General features: G+C 42.1%; 2 protein-coding genes across 2 annotated transcripts in view; both read left to right on the plus strand.

The window, feature by feature from the left end:
- LOC134467356 (double C2-like domain-containing protein alpha) overlaps window positions 1–2,995 on the plus strand; it is a 57,164-nt gene extending 54,169 nt beyond the window's left edge. The window contains exons 9-10 of the mRNA XM_063221257.1: window positions 607–703; window positions 2,191–2,995. Of these exons, the coding sequence (XP_063077327.1) occupies window positions 607–703; window positions 2,191–2,327 (234 nt within the window). The 3' untranslated portion in view covers window positions 2,328–2,995. The remainder of the gene's footprint in view (window positions 1–606; window positions 704–2,190) is intronic.
- A 4,871-nt stretch (window positions 2,996–7,866) lies between these two features.
- On the plus strand, window positions 7,867–14,871 carry LOC134467357 (zinc finger protein sens-like). The gene is made up of 4 exons (XM_063221258.1): window positions 7,867–8,314; window positions 10,907–11,283; window positions 11,755–12,403; window positions 13,173–14,871. The coding sequence occupies exons 1-4, from the start codon at window positions 8,131–8,133 to the stop codon at window positions 13,433–13,435; spliced, it is 1,473 nt and encodes a 490-aa protein (XP_063077328.1). The 5' UTR covers window positions 7,867–8,130; the 3' UTR covers window positions 13,436–14,871.
- The last annotated feature ends 332 nt before the right edge of the window (window positions 14,872–15,203 follow it).

The raw sequence follows: 15,203 nt of genomic DNA on the forward strand, positions 1-15,203 counted from the left end.
ACACACGCACAATCACACGCACACGCACACGCACACACACACACAGCCTTTACAGTTCATAAGCATTCATCTGTAATGCGAACAGTCGTAGGCATATACAGTAGATGGAGCTTTAGCCTACAGCAGACTTGAACATGTGACACACACACACACACACACACACACACACACACACACACACACACACACACACACACACACACACACACACACACACACACACACACACAAATGCACACGCACACGCACACATACATGCATATGATATACGCATATGTATTATAAAAATGTGCATTGAACCCTATAGTGTGCGGCCTCAGGAATGTGTGTGTGTGTGTGTGTGTGTGTGTGTGTGTGTGTGTGTGTGTGTGTGTGTGTGTGTGTGTGTGTGTGTGTGTGTGTGTGTGTGTGCTTGCGTGTGTGAGCACATGTGTGCTTGCGTGCGTTTGTGCGGGCGTGGAAGCGGGGATGTGTGTACATGTGTGTCCATGATACATACAGTCATGTTGTGAATTGTGTGTGTGTGTGGTGTGTGTGTGTGGTGGCATTTTTGCTGTGAGTGAGCGAATTTGACCTATGACCCTTGAACTCTGTATGTGTCAACAGGAGTTCTTCTACGAGATCACTTTCAATGAGCTGACCTCTAAAACTCTGGAGGTCACCGTGTGGGACTACGACCTTGGCAAGAGCAACGACTTCATTGGTGAGTTTCATTTTGAGTCGATTTTTTTAATGTCAACTCAATTCAATAATTTACTATGGTTATTTTATGTGGTTTGAAGCGCCTTACTGAATGCTACACTGATTGGTTCTCAGTTGCCTGTTGGTTCAACAAGTTGCCTTCTGTGATAGTTCAGTCCTTTTTATTAAGGGTTAAGAAGCATCTGCTGCGAAGCGGCAGGCAGTGTGGGCAGAGCGAGCGATGCTATTGTCGACTTATCAAATAACACAGCCTTGGTTTTTTTGGTTTTTTTTAAGGGAATTTGATTACTGTAGCACATTCAGATACTCCGCAGAGGGCCCAAAGTGTTCTCCACTGAATGTACTTACGTTCCACTGCATTGATGTTGGTGAATGGTAAATGGATTCACATGTCGACTTATCAAGGGCAGCAACAGTCAATCTCACAGCCTTGGCTTTTATTATTGTAGCACTTTCATGCTGTATATCTAGCAGTGGACCCAAAGTCTTCTTCACTGAATGTAGCCTACTACAGTCTTTGGTAAATGGTAGCCTAAATGGATTATTGCGGTAGTAGCCTACATTCATACATGTGGCACAATAGCCAAGGCAACCCAGAGCACTCTCCATTGAATGCAATGCAAGTCCTTCTCCCGTTCACACACTGACTGTGAAAGCCTTCAAGGTACCAATCAACCGGTTTTCAGGGTCTTTCTTGCTCAAGAACACTTTGACATAGTTCGGATGACATTTTAACTCTTGGGCAATGCCACTACCTACTGAGCCATAACAAGAATTTTAAATTGGATGAGTCTTGCTAGAGGACATTTGTGGAGAAAGTGGACTTGGACCAGTAAACCTTTGATTGTTGCTTGACTCAGAAGCTGTGTGTGATTTTGTGTGTGTGTGTGTGTGTGTGTGTGTGTGTGTGTGTGTGTGTGTGTGTGTGTGTGTGTGTGTGTGTGTGTGTGTGTGTGTGTGTGTGTGTGTGTGTGTGTGTGTGTGTGTGTGTGTGTGTGTTTTGAGGGGGGGGTGTGTGTTTTGACAGGGCAGTGAAGAGACAGGAAAGTAGTGGTAGATAGGGAAAGTGAGAATGTGGTCCCTTACCAGACATTGGTCATTGCCATTCTGGTGACAGTTAATTTATAACAGGGATAGTGTCTTAAGGGGTTATAGGGCTGGGAAATGACCCAGGCCAGACCAGAAGCCAAGTTCCCATGAGCAATGCTGCTCGGCCATGTTAAGGTGCATCCGTGTGCTGCACCACATCAACTGCTAACGCAACACCAGTGAAACAGACAGAATAAAGAAGAATAAAATAATAAACAATAATTATTTGATCCTGTTCTCTTTATTAGTCTTTATTAATCTCTTGTAATTGAGATAAACAACCAGATCATGTTTGGCCTTGAGTAGCTCTAAAACTCTAAGTCTTGTGTTGCTTACAACTAGACTCCTTTGGATAATTGTCATCTTAACGTTACTCTCACTGCTTTCTCACCCTTGCAGGGGGCGTGTCCTTTGGCTGTCAATCACAGGGAGACGCTCTGCAGCATTGGATAGACTGCCTGAAGAACAAGGGTCAGAAGGTGGAGCGCTGGCACACACTGACCAATGAGCTTCCAGGATCCACAGCACAGGAGTGAACTGGGCAGCCCTAATCCATGTTCTCTCTACTAGTAGCCCAACACCCTGTCTGTCAGTCAGTCAGTCAGTCAGTCCGTCAGTCAGTCAGGGGACTGCCGTTTAATTGGTCAACAGCTGCCGTCAATCAGTCAAGTCCTGATTTGACCTGATCCATTGAGAAAAAGAGCATGATGAAGAAAAGTCACACAGACATGGGTTTAACAACACAGAGGACAGTCGAAGGTCATTTTTGCAACTCCTGTTTGCATTTTGAAACTCTTGCCATTGTTGTTCTCTCTATTGCTTTATACATTCAGAGTTTGTTTTCCTTCTTCCTTCCTCTATGGACACATAAGCACATAACTGAGGGATCTCAAGCACACTAAAGTTGATGGCCCCAATAATGAAGAAATGTTTCTTTTTCTGCACAAATGCCTGCACAAAACATTTGCACCTAAGTTTCACCATGTATCCATGTAGGTCACCTTTGTGAAATACTACGGTTCTCTATGTGTTTTTGAAAGCCACGAGTAGTTCCATCATCCCCCCCCCCAAAGTAGCCACAGCAAAACAATCACAATCTCACAAAAAATGCACGAGAGAGTTTTGAACCAATATAGAATAAAATGCCTGTGATGTGGTTTCGATGCAATATGTTCGGTTGCAATAACAAGGTTATTTCTTCTGATTTGAATATGCTTCCAATGAATTCCAAGTGGTCTTAGGCTCAGTGTGTGGGTGTTTGTGATTATGTGTCTTCTTTAGCTGTTTTTAGACCAACCAGAACGATGCTGGTGCCCGTTCCAGCACTAGTTGCATTCGGAATCAAAGTGATAACTGGCTAACTACTCGCATTTTACTGGGTTGTGTACTTAATCTCATGTGACCAAGTGTTACCCAGATGAGCTTTACGACATCTACGTTGTCGTCATGGTTTGCATGGTTAAAAACTGTATTTTTTTGTTCACACCACAAACCAACTTTCTGGTTCCTTAACGCTCAGATTTTTGCCATGAACACGTCAGTTGGTTTAAGATTAGGTGCGGGAATGGCATTGGCATCGTTCTCTGTCGGCCTAAACACGCCCTTTGTATTTTGCAATTTGAGTTGCCCCGCCTGCTGCTGCCTGCTGGGCAGCCTGCTACAGTTCCAAGTGTATCATACTGGAAAGGGGCGACAAAATATTGGCACTGAAATAACACAGCTTGTGTTGGCAATCCACTTGTTGGAACAAACATGCACACAGACGTTCACCTATTCTCCCAGTCTGCACACACCTGTTGTGCAACACAAAACACACAAAAACCCCACAACAAACTGTCCAGCGTCCAGAGCACACGGGATTCGCAATCTGCAAATGAAAAACAGTCTACATGACAGCTAGTGCAATAGGTTCACCTCGTGATCCGTGGCACTGGTATATTGGGCGCTTGTTGTCCATCAGCAAGATTCTTGAGCGCCAGTTTAAGTTTACAAGCACTATACAGGACTTTTGTGCTACTAGAACGTGCATGCTAAGATAACTAAACATACCAATGGAGTGTTAAGAAATAACCCTATATCATGTCCAAACTTAAAGGTGCACTGAGGATGGTGGCCAGAGTAGGTACTGCAACAATGCTGCTCATTGAAATTGTGCTGCCTACTGCCAAATATAATCTTTTCATGAATATTTACTAAATAACAAACTAATATTTACTAGTATGACCAAAGTTAATTTTTGCAGCTAAAAATGGTAATTGAGAAGATCCCCCGTGTACACAATTTTTCCAGTCATAATAAATACTTTGAAGTTGATGGTGGTGGTAAATATTTGTGGAAAAGTTAGCATTTGTGAATGGGCAGCATGCATTCTGGAAATTAACACATATTACACAGTGTACAGTATATTCTGTACATAGCATCGCAAAGTCGTCATTCAGAATTGGCATTCTAACTGACCAGCTGCAGACCACCAGGCTGTTTGGTTTATGTATATGTTGCAGCAATAGTGAGCCAAGCGTCGATAGTAAGACGAGAAAATGTAATTTAATTTAACAGACTGTGATACCATACCCTCATTAATTTTTTTTAAGTGTATAGGGAATGTTACTTTAGTACAGCATGACTTAGCCTGGCTAGATCTGTATGTGTCCGCTCATCTTTTGCGAGCTACTTTTGGATCTGATCAGATTTTCGTATTCGGCCTGTTTCCAGGCAGTCAGACCAATCAAGACAACGGGATTGTCAGAGTTGTTACATAGTCAAAGTCTAAATGTATGGGGAAAAATAAGTGAGAATCAACAGTTGTTTCAGACAACAATGGCGGCTCGCATGAACTCACTCATTGAGATTGATTCTGCAGTTTCAACTGTGTTTTTGTCGTATATGTGGTTAAACATGTCAGACAAGTGTTTTCTCCAATCGCACGCAAGGATTTTTGATAAAACTTTGTGTGGAGCAGGGCTGAGCCACATTCATCTGGCGAGAGCAGTGGAGTGCACAGACATTTTGGGGAGCAAGTGCTGATGGGGGTGTTGGGGGCATATGGAATCTGTCTCAGTAAGTTAAAGACGAGAGACTAAAGATTAAGTCGGGGCATTGTTGTCACATGCTTTTGATCGCGAAGCATGTAGATGATCATCTCAACATGGACCAGAGTACATTATGAAAAAAAAACCTTTCAAAAAAGGCACTTTTTGGCCAGTAGGGCAAAGGGGCAGGTGCTTTAGCACCACTTCGTCCCTATCTGTGCACACCTATGGGCGAGAGCAAGGTAAGGATAAGATCAGGCTAGTTATCTAATAGTGAGTATCTTGAATTTCGTTACAAATCATATGGTTTTTGCATGCTGCTCCCACACCAACACTATGGAATTATCTATTGACACCCATATTCTTTATGGTGATTTAAAATACAAATCTCAAGTGCAGCAAGCCAGTCGTTTACTCTCCAGTATACCTGTCTCTCTAATTGTTGCATTAGTGCTACAAAACGTATTGTGTCATGCACCCTTCTCTACCCATGCTATGGAGGAATCTTCGGTAACGCTTTAGAATAATGGTCACTTAAAAGACTTTATCATTTAAGACTTTATTAATATTTGTTAATGAACTAATTATAAATAAAACATTTGCAAATGTTTTGTAGATGAGTAAGAACCAACCTACGGTTGTACATGGGAGTGGGATCCAGCTCCTACTGGATGACTTTGATTATTCTAAAGCGTACTGACTCTCACAAGGAGCCATGTGCAGTGTCTGCAACTATACGTTATGAGGAATGCTAACCCAAACTGCTCAAAGACTTATTTCCCCCTTCCTGCATAAGGATGTAACTATGAATGCAAACTTGTTATTGTGTTTTCTTTTGACTTTTATTTCTATTGACGTTTCTGTTCTTGTTATGATGATGATGATGATGATGGAAACATAATAATGATGAAAATGACTGTGTTTTTGCTGACTTCTTAAATCTATTAATCCAAAGTCTATGCCTCTCTGAGTATGAAACCAAGCATGCGTTTCTCTGTGAAGCATGCTAATATGCTGTTTACTATAATGCCAATGCTAGTTTTGCTAGTGCAGTCTGTGGAAGGTTCTATGGTGTTTTTTGTCCTTTGGTGATCTTGTGACAATTTCTGGCAGAAAAAAAAAAATCCTGAAACTTTTTCTAGTCGTAAAAAACACCAATCCTCAGAGGATGGAGCAGCCTCTGATTTCTTGGTGGTGATGTTTGTTTTTCTCACCTAACCCTTTTGGTCAGTTTTGCTTTTTTCCTCCTGAAGGTGGGATGAAAGAATTGGAGGGATACACTGGTGGTTTGAGGCAATTGCAGCAATGAATGTCACCTCATTTTATAACAATTAAAGTATGTGTGTGGTGCTGCTAATCTTCTGCGGTAGTCGATGAGTGTCTTCTTTACATGAGCCCAGACTAATAGGCTATAACAAGAACTAAACTGTAAAATAACATGCTACAGGCAATTCTGGTTACCTGCCCTCTACTGTTATTTTACACCAAACATCAACTACAGCTGTATAATGTATCACAGCATACTACTTTGACTACAATTGAATTTCAATGACAGTCTAGAGACACAGTATTATACCATTAAGTACCCTTTAATAATTGCACAGTAGTTTTATAGCTAAAATATAACATTGTTAGCCCGACAATATGCTTGCTGTGTGCCTTAAATTGTGCATGCAACCGGGCAGTCATGGGTAAGCAGTTAGGGTGTCTGACTTGTATCCCAAAGGTTGATGGGGGAAGTAATTAACCAGTGCTCTCCCCCGTCCTCCTCCATGACTGAGGTACCCTGAGCATACCGTCCCGCTACACTGCTCCCTTGGGGCGCCATTGGGGGCTGCACCCTTGCACGGATGAGGCATAAATGCAATTTTGTTGTGTGCAGTGTGCAGTGAACACTTGTGTGCTGTGTCACAATGACAATGGGAGTTGGAGTTTCCCAGTTGGGCTGTTATAATCTGTTGCATTAGCCTACAGTAATTCACATCCCATGCTGTAAGCCAGATTAGATGTGCAATAGGCCTAATTGTTATTTTACACCCAATATGAACTACAGCTGTATAATGTATCACAGCACGCTACTATATTTTAGCTATAATTGAATTTCAGTAACAGTCTAGTATTAGTACCGTTAAGTACCCTTTCATAATTGCACTGTAGTTTTATAGCTAAAATAACACTGCTAGCCCGACGAAATGCTTGCTGTGTGCCTTAAATTGCGCATGCAACCTCGCACGCATACAACCAGCAACACCCCCCCCCCCACACACACACACACACACGCACACACTACATTATATGTTGCAATAATCTATTGCATTAGCCTATAGTAGCCTAATTCACATCACATACTGTAGGCCTAAGCCAGACGGAGATGTGCAATAATTGATAGGACTACAAATGTGTGACAGTAATGTAATGGATGGTATTGCAACAGCCTAACTAATGTGTTACTATGCACACACAAACTTTGGTAAGGCCTAACAAGTGTTGGAAAAAATAGTGATGTGCTGATATCCACCAAGTTAAAGCTATATTACCGGTACTTATTTGTACACTTAACAGCTTGAAATGAAAAAAAAAATCTATTTAGCATTAACAGGTGGATGAGTTACATTTTTGGACAGTCGTCTTACACCACCTTGTGGTGAAATCAGAAATGTAAGCGCTTTTGTTATTTATTCATTTATTATTATTTTTTGCCGAGGAGGTGCAACCATTAATGCTACCCTAGGATTTAATCATTTAATTAATAAATAAATAATTGGAAGTTATTGTATAAGTGAATGCTTTTTACAGAAGGCAGTCACAAAAAAACAACCTTTTTTCACAAGGCCTTTATGAAACATGTACTGTGTATACAGTAATTACAGGCTGTAACGTCTGTTACTAAAAAAATTGCCTGAAATAGTTCAACATGTTGAAACTTGAACGTTAGTGTAGCTAGACCTACACAAAAATACAACTAATGTGTTATCTATATCGAACTTTTATGTTGATACAATCGCTCCCGGAAGTGACATCTGTTTACAAGGGAAGTAAGGGGGAAATCATCATCTCAAAGAGGATAAATCTAATTTGCCCAGGCTAAAAAGCGGTGTCAGAGCTGTGCTCGCCTCTTTTGTCTCGTATCATCTCTTATCATCTCTTTACATCTCCACCCTAGTTCAGTAATGTTCGAAGCTTTACAGGAGTTTTCCCCTAGCGTTCGGGCTTGACTTTTAGCCGTCAACAAGCTGTGGTGTTCTTCCATTTAGATCCCCCTTTCCCTCAGAGTGTTTCCCTCTATTGATCATCGTTAGTAAATCGCAAAATGTCTAAAATCGAAAGGTTGAACGCACGGGTGTCGAGGCTGTTGACTGCCGCAGTGGAAGAGGTTCTGGAGGTGGTAAAGGACACCGTGTCGGAGTACCAGGAGAAGACAGCAAGGACGCAGAGGGAGAACGACATACTTCAGAGAAAACTGCAGGAGCTGCAGCAGAGGTTCGAACGAGAATGTGAGTCGTCCACAATATCAATAACCGTTGTTAATGCATTCATATTTTGCAGAATGTCAGTTGGGCGTTAACAGTTGATTCTAGATTTTCCAGACTTCTTCTGCAGCATTTTGTGCACTTCATGTGTGTAATGCTGTTGACATGCTGTGGCTGAGAATGTCAGTAGTTGTTATAACTTGACCGTACTCCGTCCACCCCTTTCTTTTGGTAGTAGGCCTACAGCATGCTGTTTTTGCAGACGTGTCATGCTGTTCACGTGCTGTGATTATGAATATCCAAGCTTTGTGATTATGAATCTCTCCATCTTTGATTCATGAATATAGTAAACAGATTTATTGATCTCAGGTTCATAAAGTGAAAGTAGGCTGCTGTTACACGTTTTGTTCCAGTCATTTCACTGAACCAGCTGGACAAGATGGTCTTTATTGTCACATAGGGATGGTCATTTTCACACAAAACAGTCGGTTCTTCCTGGCATGGAGATATCAGATGTTTGCAACCCACGCCACACAGCATACATGCAGTATATGAATACTACTATGTGTTTTCTTCCAATACACCATGTACATGCAGCACCCCCATATTATCCAGCTATGCACAACATGCTATGCACACACCACCCCCACATACAACACATACCTAGACCAACCTCCCTCATTTCCATGGCATTAGCCATGTTTGTGCTTTTCATTTAAACAGATTACATATAATCGGTTTATAAGAATTCGAGGGAACTGTTAACATGAGCAGTTTCTTCGTTTAATCGGTTTACATGCACGGCTCAAATCATCTAATGTAATCAGTTTAACTCAGGGTCATTCCATGTCAATTCACATGATTCCCTAGAATCTCCCCAGGTGACCCTCTCCGATTAAGGCGATATCTCACATACAGGTACCTTTTGATGTCAATTGAAAGAATACCAAGTATTAGCACCCTACGTCCAACGGTTGCGGGGATGAAGCCCTCCAAAGTTGGGATGCCATGCCCACTTTTCAAGCCTGTGAATTGCATACAAAATTTACAAGCAGATTTTGATACCTCTGGTTTTAGTTTGAAGGAAAATACAGGCCTAAAAATGTTCAGTTCCCAAATATGATGGAAAATCAATTATAACTCCCAAGGCATACATGGTTTCCAAGATCTGGAACCCCAAAATGGCAAGACTCTTCATCACGCTTTTCACAAATTCAATTTTTAAGGCTTAATATAGCCAAACATAATCAAGGCATGCTATTTGTGGGTGGTTGACGTTTAAGGGCGTAACGCAAAAAAAAAAAAAGTTTTTCAAATTCCTGAAAAAAATGATGGATAAAAATTGGAAAAAAAATAGAAAAAAATAAAGCACTTAGTGGTCTGTGGAATTTCACCTTATTTTTGCCATTTTTGGGAAAATGTGTCCTGCATCAACACATAGCATAGGCATGTCACACCGCAGGAAAATGGAGTCACACCACAGGGAATTCACTGAATTATGGCCATTTTAATCCTTTTGTATGCATGACTGACATCTGAGCTCATGCTAACTTGATAATTATATTGTGTTTAATCTTAATATGTGTTTTCATTAATAAAAAAACTTTTTTTTCCTCCTATAAGAGCAGTCACACCACAGGACACCATAAAATGAACCTAAGCATTGCGTGACAGAAAGATTGCAATATGAAGACATATTAAGAGGTTAAGAGTCACCTTAAACTTACACAGCACTCTCCAATAACTGAGGTACTGACTGGTTAGGAGCCAGTCTTTAAGACCCTTGTAGTTGGCCTTGCAGCTGCCCATTCACAAACATTGACATACATGTCACCCCACAGGACGCAATTTGTGTTACGAAATTGAACTTGTAGTTAATATTACTGTCTTGAGTTTTTTCCACATTCACATATCTTAATGTAAAGTTAAGATTTATGCAATCATGCCAAATGCTTCATATATTATTCAAAATGTTGTTGGTTAATTTATATATATATTATTATATATTGTTTCATTAATGTTACAGTCACACCGCAGGAAATTTGACATATAAACCTTTACATAAATCTTAACAAAAATGTTTCTTCTCATCTAAGACTAATATGAAACATAATGTACCACATCTTCTTTCATTGACATTTGTTTTTTAAAGGAAAATAACAGTTTTGTAGATTTTTAACCAATGTTACGAAAAAACAAGGCGTCACGTCTCCCAGCCTTGTACATCATCTGGTAGACAGGGTCATAATGAGGGGCCATGGTGATTTTTAGGCCTGTATCTTCCTTCAAACTAAAACTAGAGGTGTCAAAATCTGCTTGTAAATTTTGAATGCAATTCACAGGCTTGAAAAGTGGGCGTGGCACCCACACTTTGGAGGGCTTCATCTCCACAACCGTTATACGTAGGGTGCTAATACTTGGTATTCTTTCAATTGACATTAAAAGGTACCTGTATGTGAGATATCGGGCAAATCAGAGAGGGTCATGTGGGGAAGGCGTGTGAATTGACATGGAATGACCCCTCATTAAGATAGGGAGCTGCATCTGTGCACCCCTGCACTCAGCTTGTCAGCCTCACTGTCAGCACTTCCTTCAATAATCTTTTGTTTTTCACAGTGGCAAGAGACTCGAGAACAAATTCTTCGACTCAGACGAGCCAATCAGTCAGCGGCGACCCGCGAAGACCACCTGAGACATCATGCAAGACGGAACCGAGGGTGCAGTCCAGAACAACGCAGAGCGCAGATCAGCCGAACAGCCGCCTTTCACCTCTGGGAGACTCTAACGTAGAGTACGCCGTCAGCGCAGAACTGTGCATGTTCACCAACGGCACTGACACGGAGGAATCTCTGTCCGGCGTGGCCTCGGAGGCGGACACGGAGCGCAACACCACAGGGCACAACACGACTCCTCCTCATTCGCCGTCGCCGACTGCCGTCAGCCAGGACGGCTTGGGACACCTTGGGGACATGATGGTTTCCCCCAGTAAGCTTGTAAGTGAATGACCCAGCCAGCCCAGGGCCACCTCAACTGCAGTAGCTGAATATGACATCTTGTGCAATAATCTGGATGATTTATAGTCAATGGACGTGTGTGTGTGTGTGTGTGTTTGTGTGTTTGTGTGTGTGTGTGTGTGTGTGTGTGTGTGTGTGTGTGTGTGTGTGTGTGTGTGTGTGTTTGTGTGTTTGTGTGTTTGGTTGTGTGTTTGGTTGTGTGTGTGTGTGTGTGTGTGTATTCTCTTTTGCACTAGTAGTTTTTTTTATTCTATTCTAATCCATACTGTAAATAATTAAATAACCCCCTGCCCTGTTTTTATACTTTTTGTAAATAGCCCACTGTGTTGTACAGTATATCCCTTTATTGTCCAGTGCTTTCAATTTCATTGTGAACTTGTTTAGTGTCAATTGCACATATGAATCGTGACGTTAAAAGCCTTTCTTCTATCCTTTAAAATTCTCCCAAAGAAGGACCACCTTCACCACCACCACCACCACCACCGTCATCGTCACCACCAACCGGACACGTCGTCCCCTCAGCTCGACATGGCCACGCCAATTGACATCAGCATCGTCAAAGTGGAACAGGACCTGGTCTCCCTGGACTACTCCCCCTCCGGTCAGCAGGGGGCGGCATCACTGTCCCAGGGCCAGCTGTTTAACCACCACCACAACAACCAGGACGAGTCTGGTATGGGTACCGACTCGGAATCGGACTCCCTGATGGACCCTCATGTGAGGCAGCAGCTGCAGCAGCAGAGTGACTCCCTGGGTAGTGACCCGGACTCCCCCATGCGAGGCCGTCTACAGCAGGTCAAACAGGAGCATGGTGACCCCCACGTCCACTCGGAGTCCCCCATAGAGCCGTGCTCTCTGCAGCAGCAGGGCGTTAAGCAGGAGCAGACTGATCCCCAGCTGGAGGAGATGCATCATCAGACGGCCTCAGTGGAATTAAGCTTACCAGATGGGGCCAATGCCTTTGCGGGGTCGCTCCCCTTCGACAGGGCTCATACTTTGGCTACGTGGGTCCATGAGCGGGCTCAGCCTTACCACCAGAACCAGCAGCATCCACATCCTCAGCATCATCCACAACATCCTCAGCTTCACTATCCTCCAGGTACTAAGAATGGAAGAAAGAAGAAATCTGTTCTCAGATGCTTACCTTAAATGATTTTAACTTAACTGATTTTAATGGTAGGCCTAACACTTAATAATAAGGATGCATAAAAAGCATTATAAAAACGAATAATGAACAAAACATTAACAAATGTTTGTAAATGAGTGGGAAGTGTTATGTTACTATTTTACTGTACGTTTTATTTAACAAACACTTATCATTTTTTTGTAAATTAATAATAAATACTCTGTTAAAAGGTTTGTAATATCTTGAACATATTATTTGTAGATATTTTATGAAGCATTAATAGAACTTTGTAAATAGTAAAACGTGTTAATGTTTTGTTCATCTTTGGTTAATTATTCTTTATAAGCTTTATACGTTTTTTATATTCTTTATAATGTTTTTATCACGTTTCAAGTCTCTATAATGTGTTTTTATGCATCCTTTATTGTAGTGTTACCATTTTAACATTATGATTTTTAACTTTTTCTGTGATTTCATTTTAATAGTAATTGTAATGTCATTCTTATTTTGTCTGTCTTTTTATTGTCGTACTGTATGCTTATGACGAGTAACGCCCATTTTTCATGGATTTCACCGAAGACTATCCAATAACTAATTCCAAGTGTAATTAATATTTGGATACACCTTTGAAAAATGGCCGTTACTCATCCTACCAAGGCTAGGACACTGAGAAATAACCATTGTCTCTGTCTATCAAATGCACCATGCAGAAAAAAAAACTCTCTTGTCTTGCTTTGCCTAGGTAGAGAAGTAGAAAGGGAGGAGGATCAGCCACAGGCTCAACAGCGCGAGCTCCGCTGCAAGCTGTGCAACCAGACCTTCTGCCGCCCGGGCGACCTGCGCGTCCACCTGCAGTGCCACAAGCGTCCGCACCCCTGCAGCCACTGCGGACGGCGCTTCAGCCACGCCGGCTATCTGGAGGCCCACATGCACACGCACGTCCACGCCGCACGCCAGCACCCCTACGCTTGGCAGCCGGGTGGCAAGACGAAGAACGCCAGATGAAGGCAAATGGTAAAATGGTAAATGGACTGCATTTATATAGCGCCTTTCCACTCCTTCAAGCACTCAAATGTGTCCATGCAGAGTACCACCCGGGTTAAGTATCTTGCCCAAGGACGCATCACTGGGGGTCAGGCAGACCGGGGCTCGAACGTGCAACCTTCTGGTTGCTGAACAGGCTCCTCTACCACCTGCGCTACCACTAGCGGTGCATCAGCCTGACTCTTTTTTTTTTTTGCCTACTTTAATACTAGTCTGACTCTGCCTGTGGTTCCGCACAGCTTCGTGACCTCCACTCACGATATCTGGGAGAACGCATGTTGGATTCGTTTTCGGAAAGGCATGGTTTCATCCACCAACAAATTCGTTCAAAACCGTTCTCGGTATGGGATTCGAGTCTATGATACAATTTTAGCATGACTCCTTGATGCGAGCTGCCATCGCTGTTCAAACAACAATCGCGTTGGCAAAGTGCCAGGCCGGAGAACATTCAGAATCCTACAGGACCAGACGTGTGTGTGTGTGTGTGTGTGTGTGTGTGTGTGTGTGTGTGTGTGTGTGTGTGTGTGTGTGTGTGTGTGTGTGTGTGTGTGTCACGTGAAACTCACAACCGTGGAGCTACTGTGGCACATGGCAGTGAGGCGGCAAGACGAAAAGCTCCAGATAAGAGGAGGAAGCTGATGAGTGTGATGCTTGTTTTTTTTAATTATTATTATTGTAGTTCACGTAGTACAGAGGTGTCAAAAGTTACATTACATTTCTGGTGTAAGTACAGCACATGATAATACATAGCTGTTACACGTTTTACTCAATTGTATCGAATGAGGTAGATAGAGATGAGAGACTGTGTTACCAAAAATGTTTTTCACAAGAATCCACCACAATTTTGATCCAACTACCACAGCTTCTCAGCTGATTGTAAGACAACTACACAGGTCTACTCATTACTCAGATAAGTTAGCTGTGTGGGAAGGAAACTGTTTCTTTTGAAACTTTTTGACTTTTTTGACACCTCTCTGTTCACGTTTGACTATCCCCTAAAATCAATAGGATGAGTCAATAGGCTCCTTGCTATAAATGGTGGTCTAAAACTCTGAGGCACATGGATTTAAGTTAAAAAAAAAGGTTAAAAATGTATTATGAGAGAACGCGTGTGTGTTTCCATCAAAATGGAAACACGACGCACGTACACACACACACCAAACAAAGCAAAGCGGGCTACTCTACATTACACAAAATAGTGTGTGATGCTTGCTTTTCACCTTTCACAAATTGACAGATGTATCTATTGGTTCAAACGTTACGCTGTTTGCACCCTCACCCCCCACCCCCAACAGCTGGAATGAAGTGTTGGGTTGGAGGCGCACTTTCATGGTTTGTAGCAATTACAGAAATGAATGTTATGTAATTTTGTAATAAAGTCTTTGTGGTCCTGCTGATTTGCTGCCGTATGTGTGTCTGTATAATCAGTTGAGGTTCTAGACCAAAATTACCATGGAGGTGGGGCCAGTGTTTTTTTCAGGGGAGCACATAATTTGGCAAAAGAAATACATTTTACTGTTATCTATATATAATGTATAAAAATGTATCATGTTGAGGTTAGAAATTAGTATTTTAAGTAATTGGCTGTTCAGCCAGGCCTGTCTAGAACCGATCCAGTGTACAATATGGAAAACATAAAACAGGTCTCTCTCTCTCTCTCTAAAACACACACACACACACACACACACACACACACACACACACACACACACACACACACACACACACA

Source organism: Engraulis encrasicolus, chromosome 17 (genome assembly GCF_034702125.1).
Source record: "Engraulis encrasicolus isolate BLACKSEA-1 chromosome 17, IST_EnEncr_1.0, whole genome shotgun sequence".
Lineage (NCBI taxonomy): Eukaryota > Metazoa > Chordata > Actinopteri > Clupeiformes > Engraulidae > Engraulis > Engraulis encrasicolus.

What these genes read in the sequence shown, in the direction of transcription:
- LOC134467357 (XM_063221258.1), top strand. Translation starts at nt 8,131, where the DNA reads ATGTCTAAAATCGAAAGGTTGAACGCACGGGTGTCGAGGCTGTTGACT. An exon ending in TGGTTTCCCCCAGTAAGCTT is followed by an intron (nt 11,284 to 11,754) that starts GTAAGTGAATGA and finishes ATTCTCCCAAAG; the next exon opens with AAGGACCACCTTCACCACCA. An exon ending in TCAGCTTCACTATCCTCCAG is followed by an intron (nt 12,404 to 13,172) that starts GTACTAAGAATG and finishes TGCTTTGCCTAG; the next exon opens with GTAGAGAAGTAGAAAGGGAG.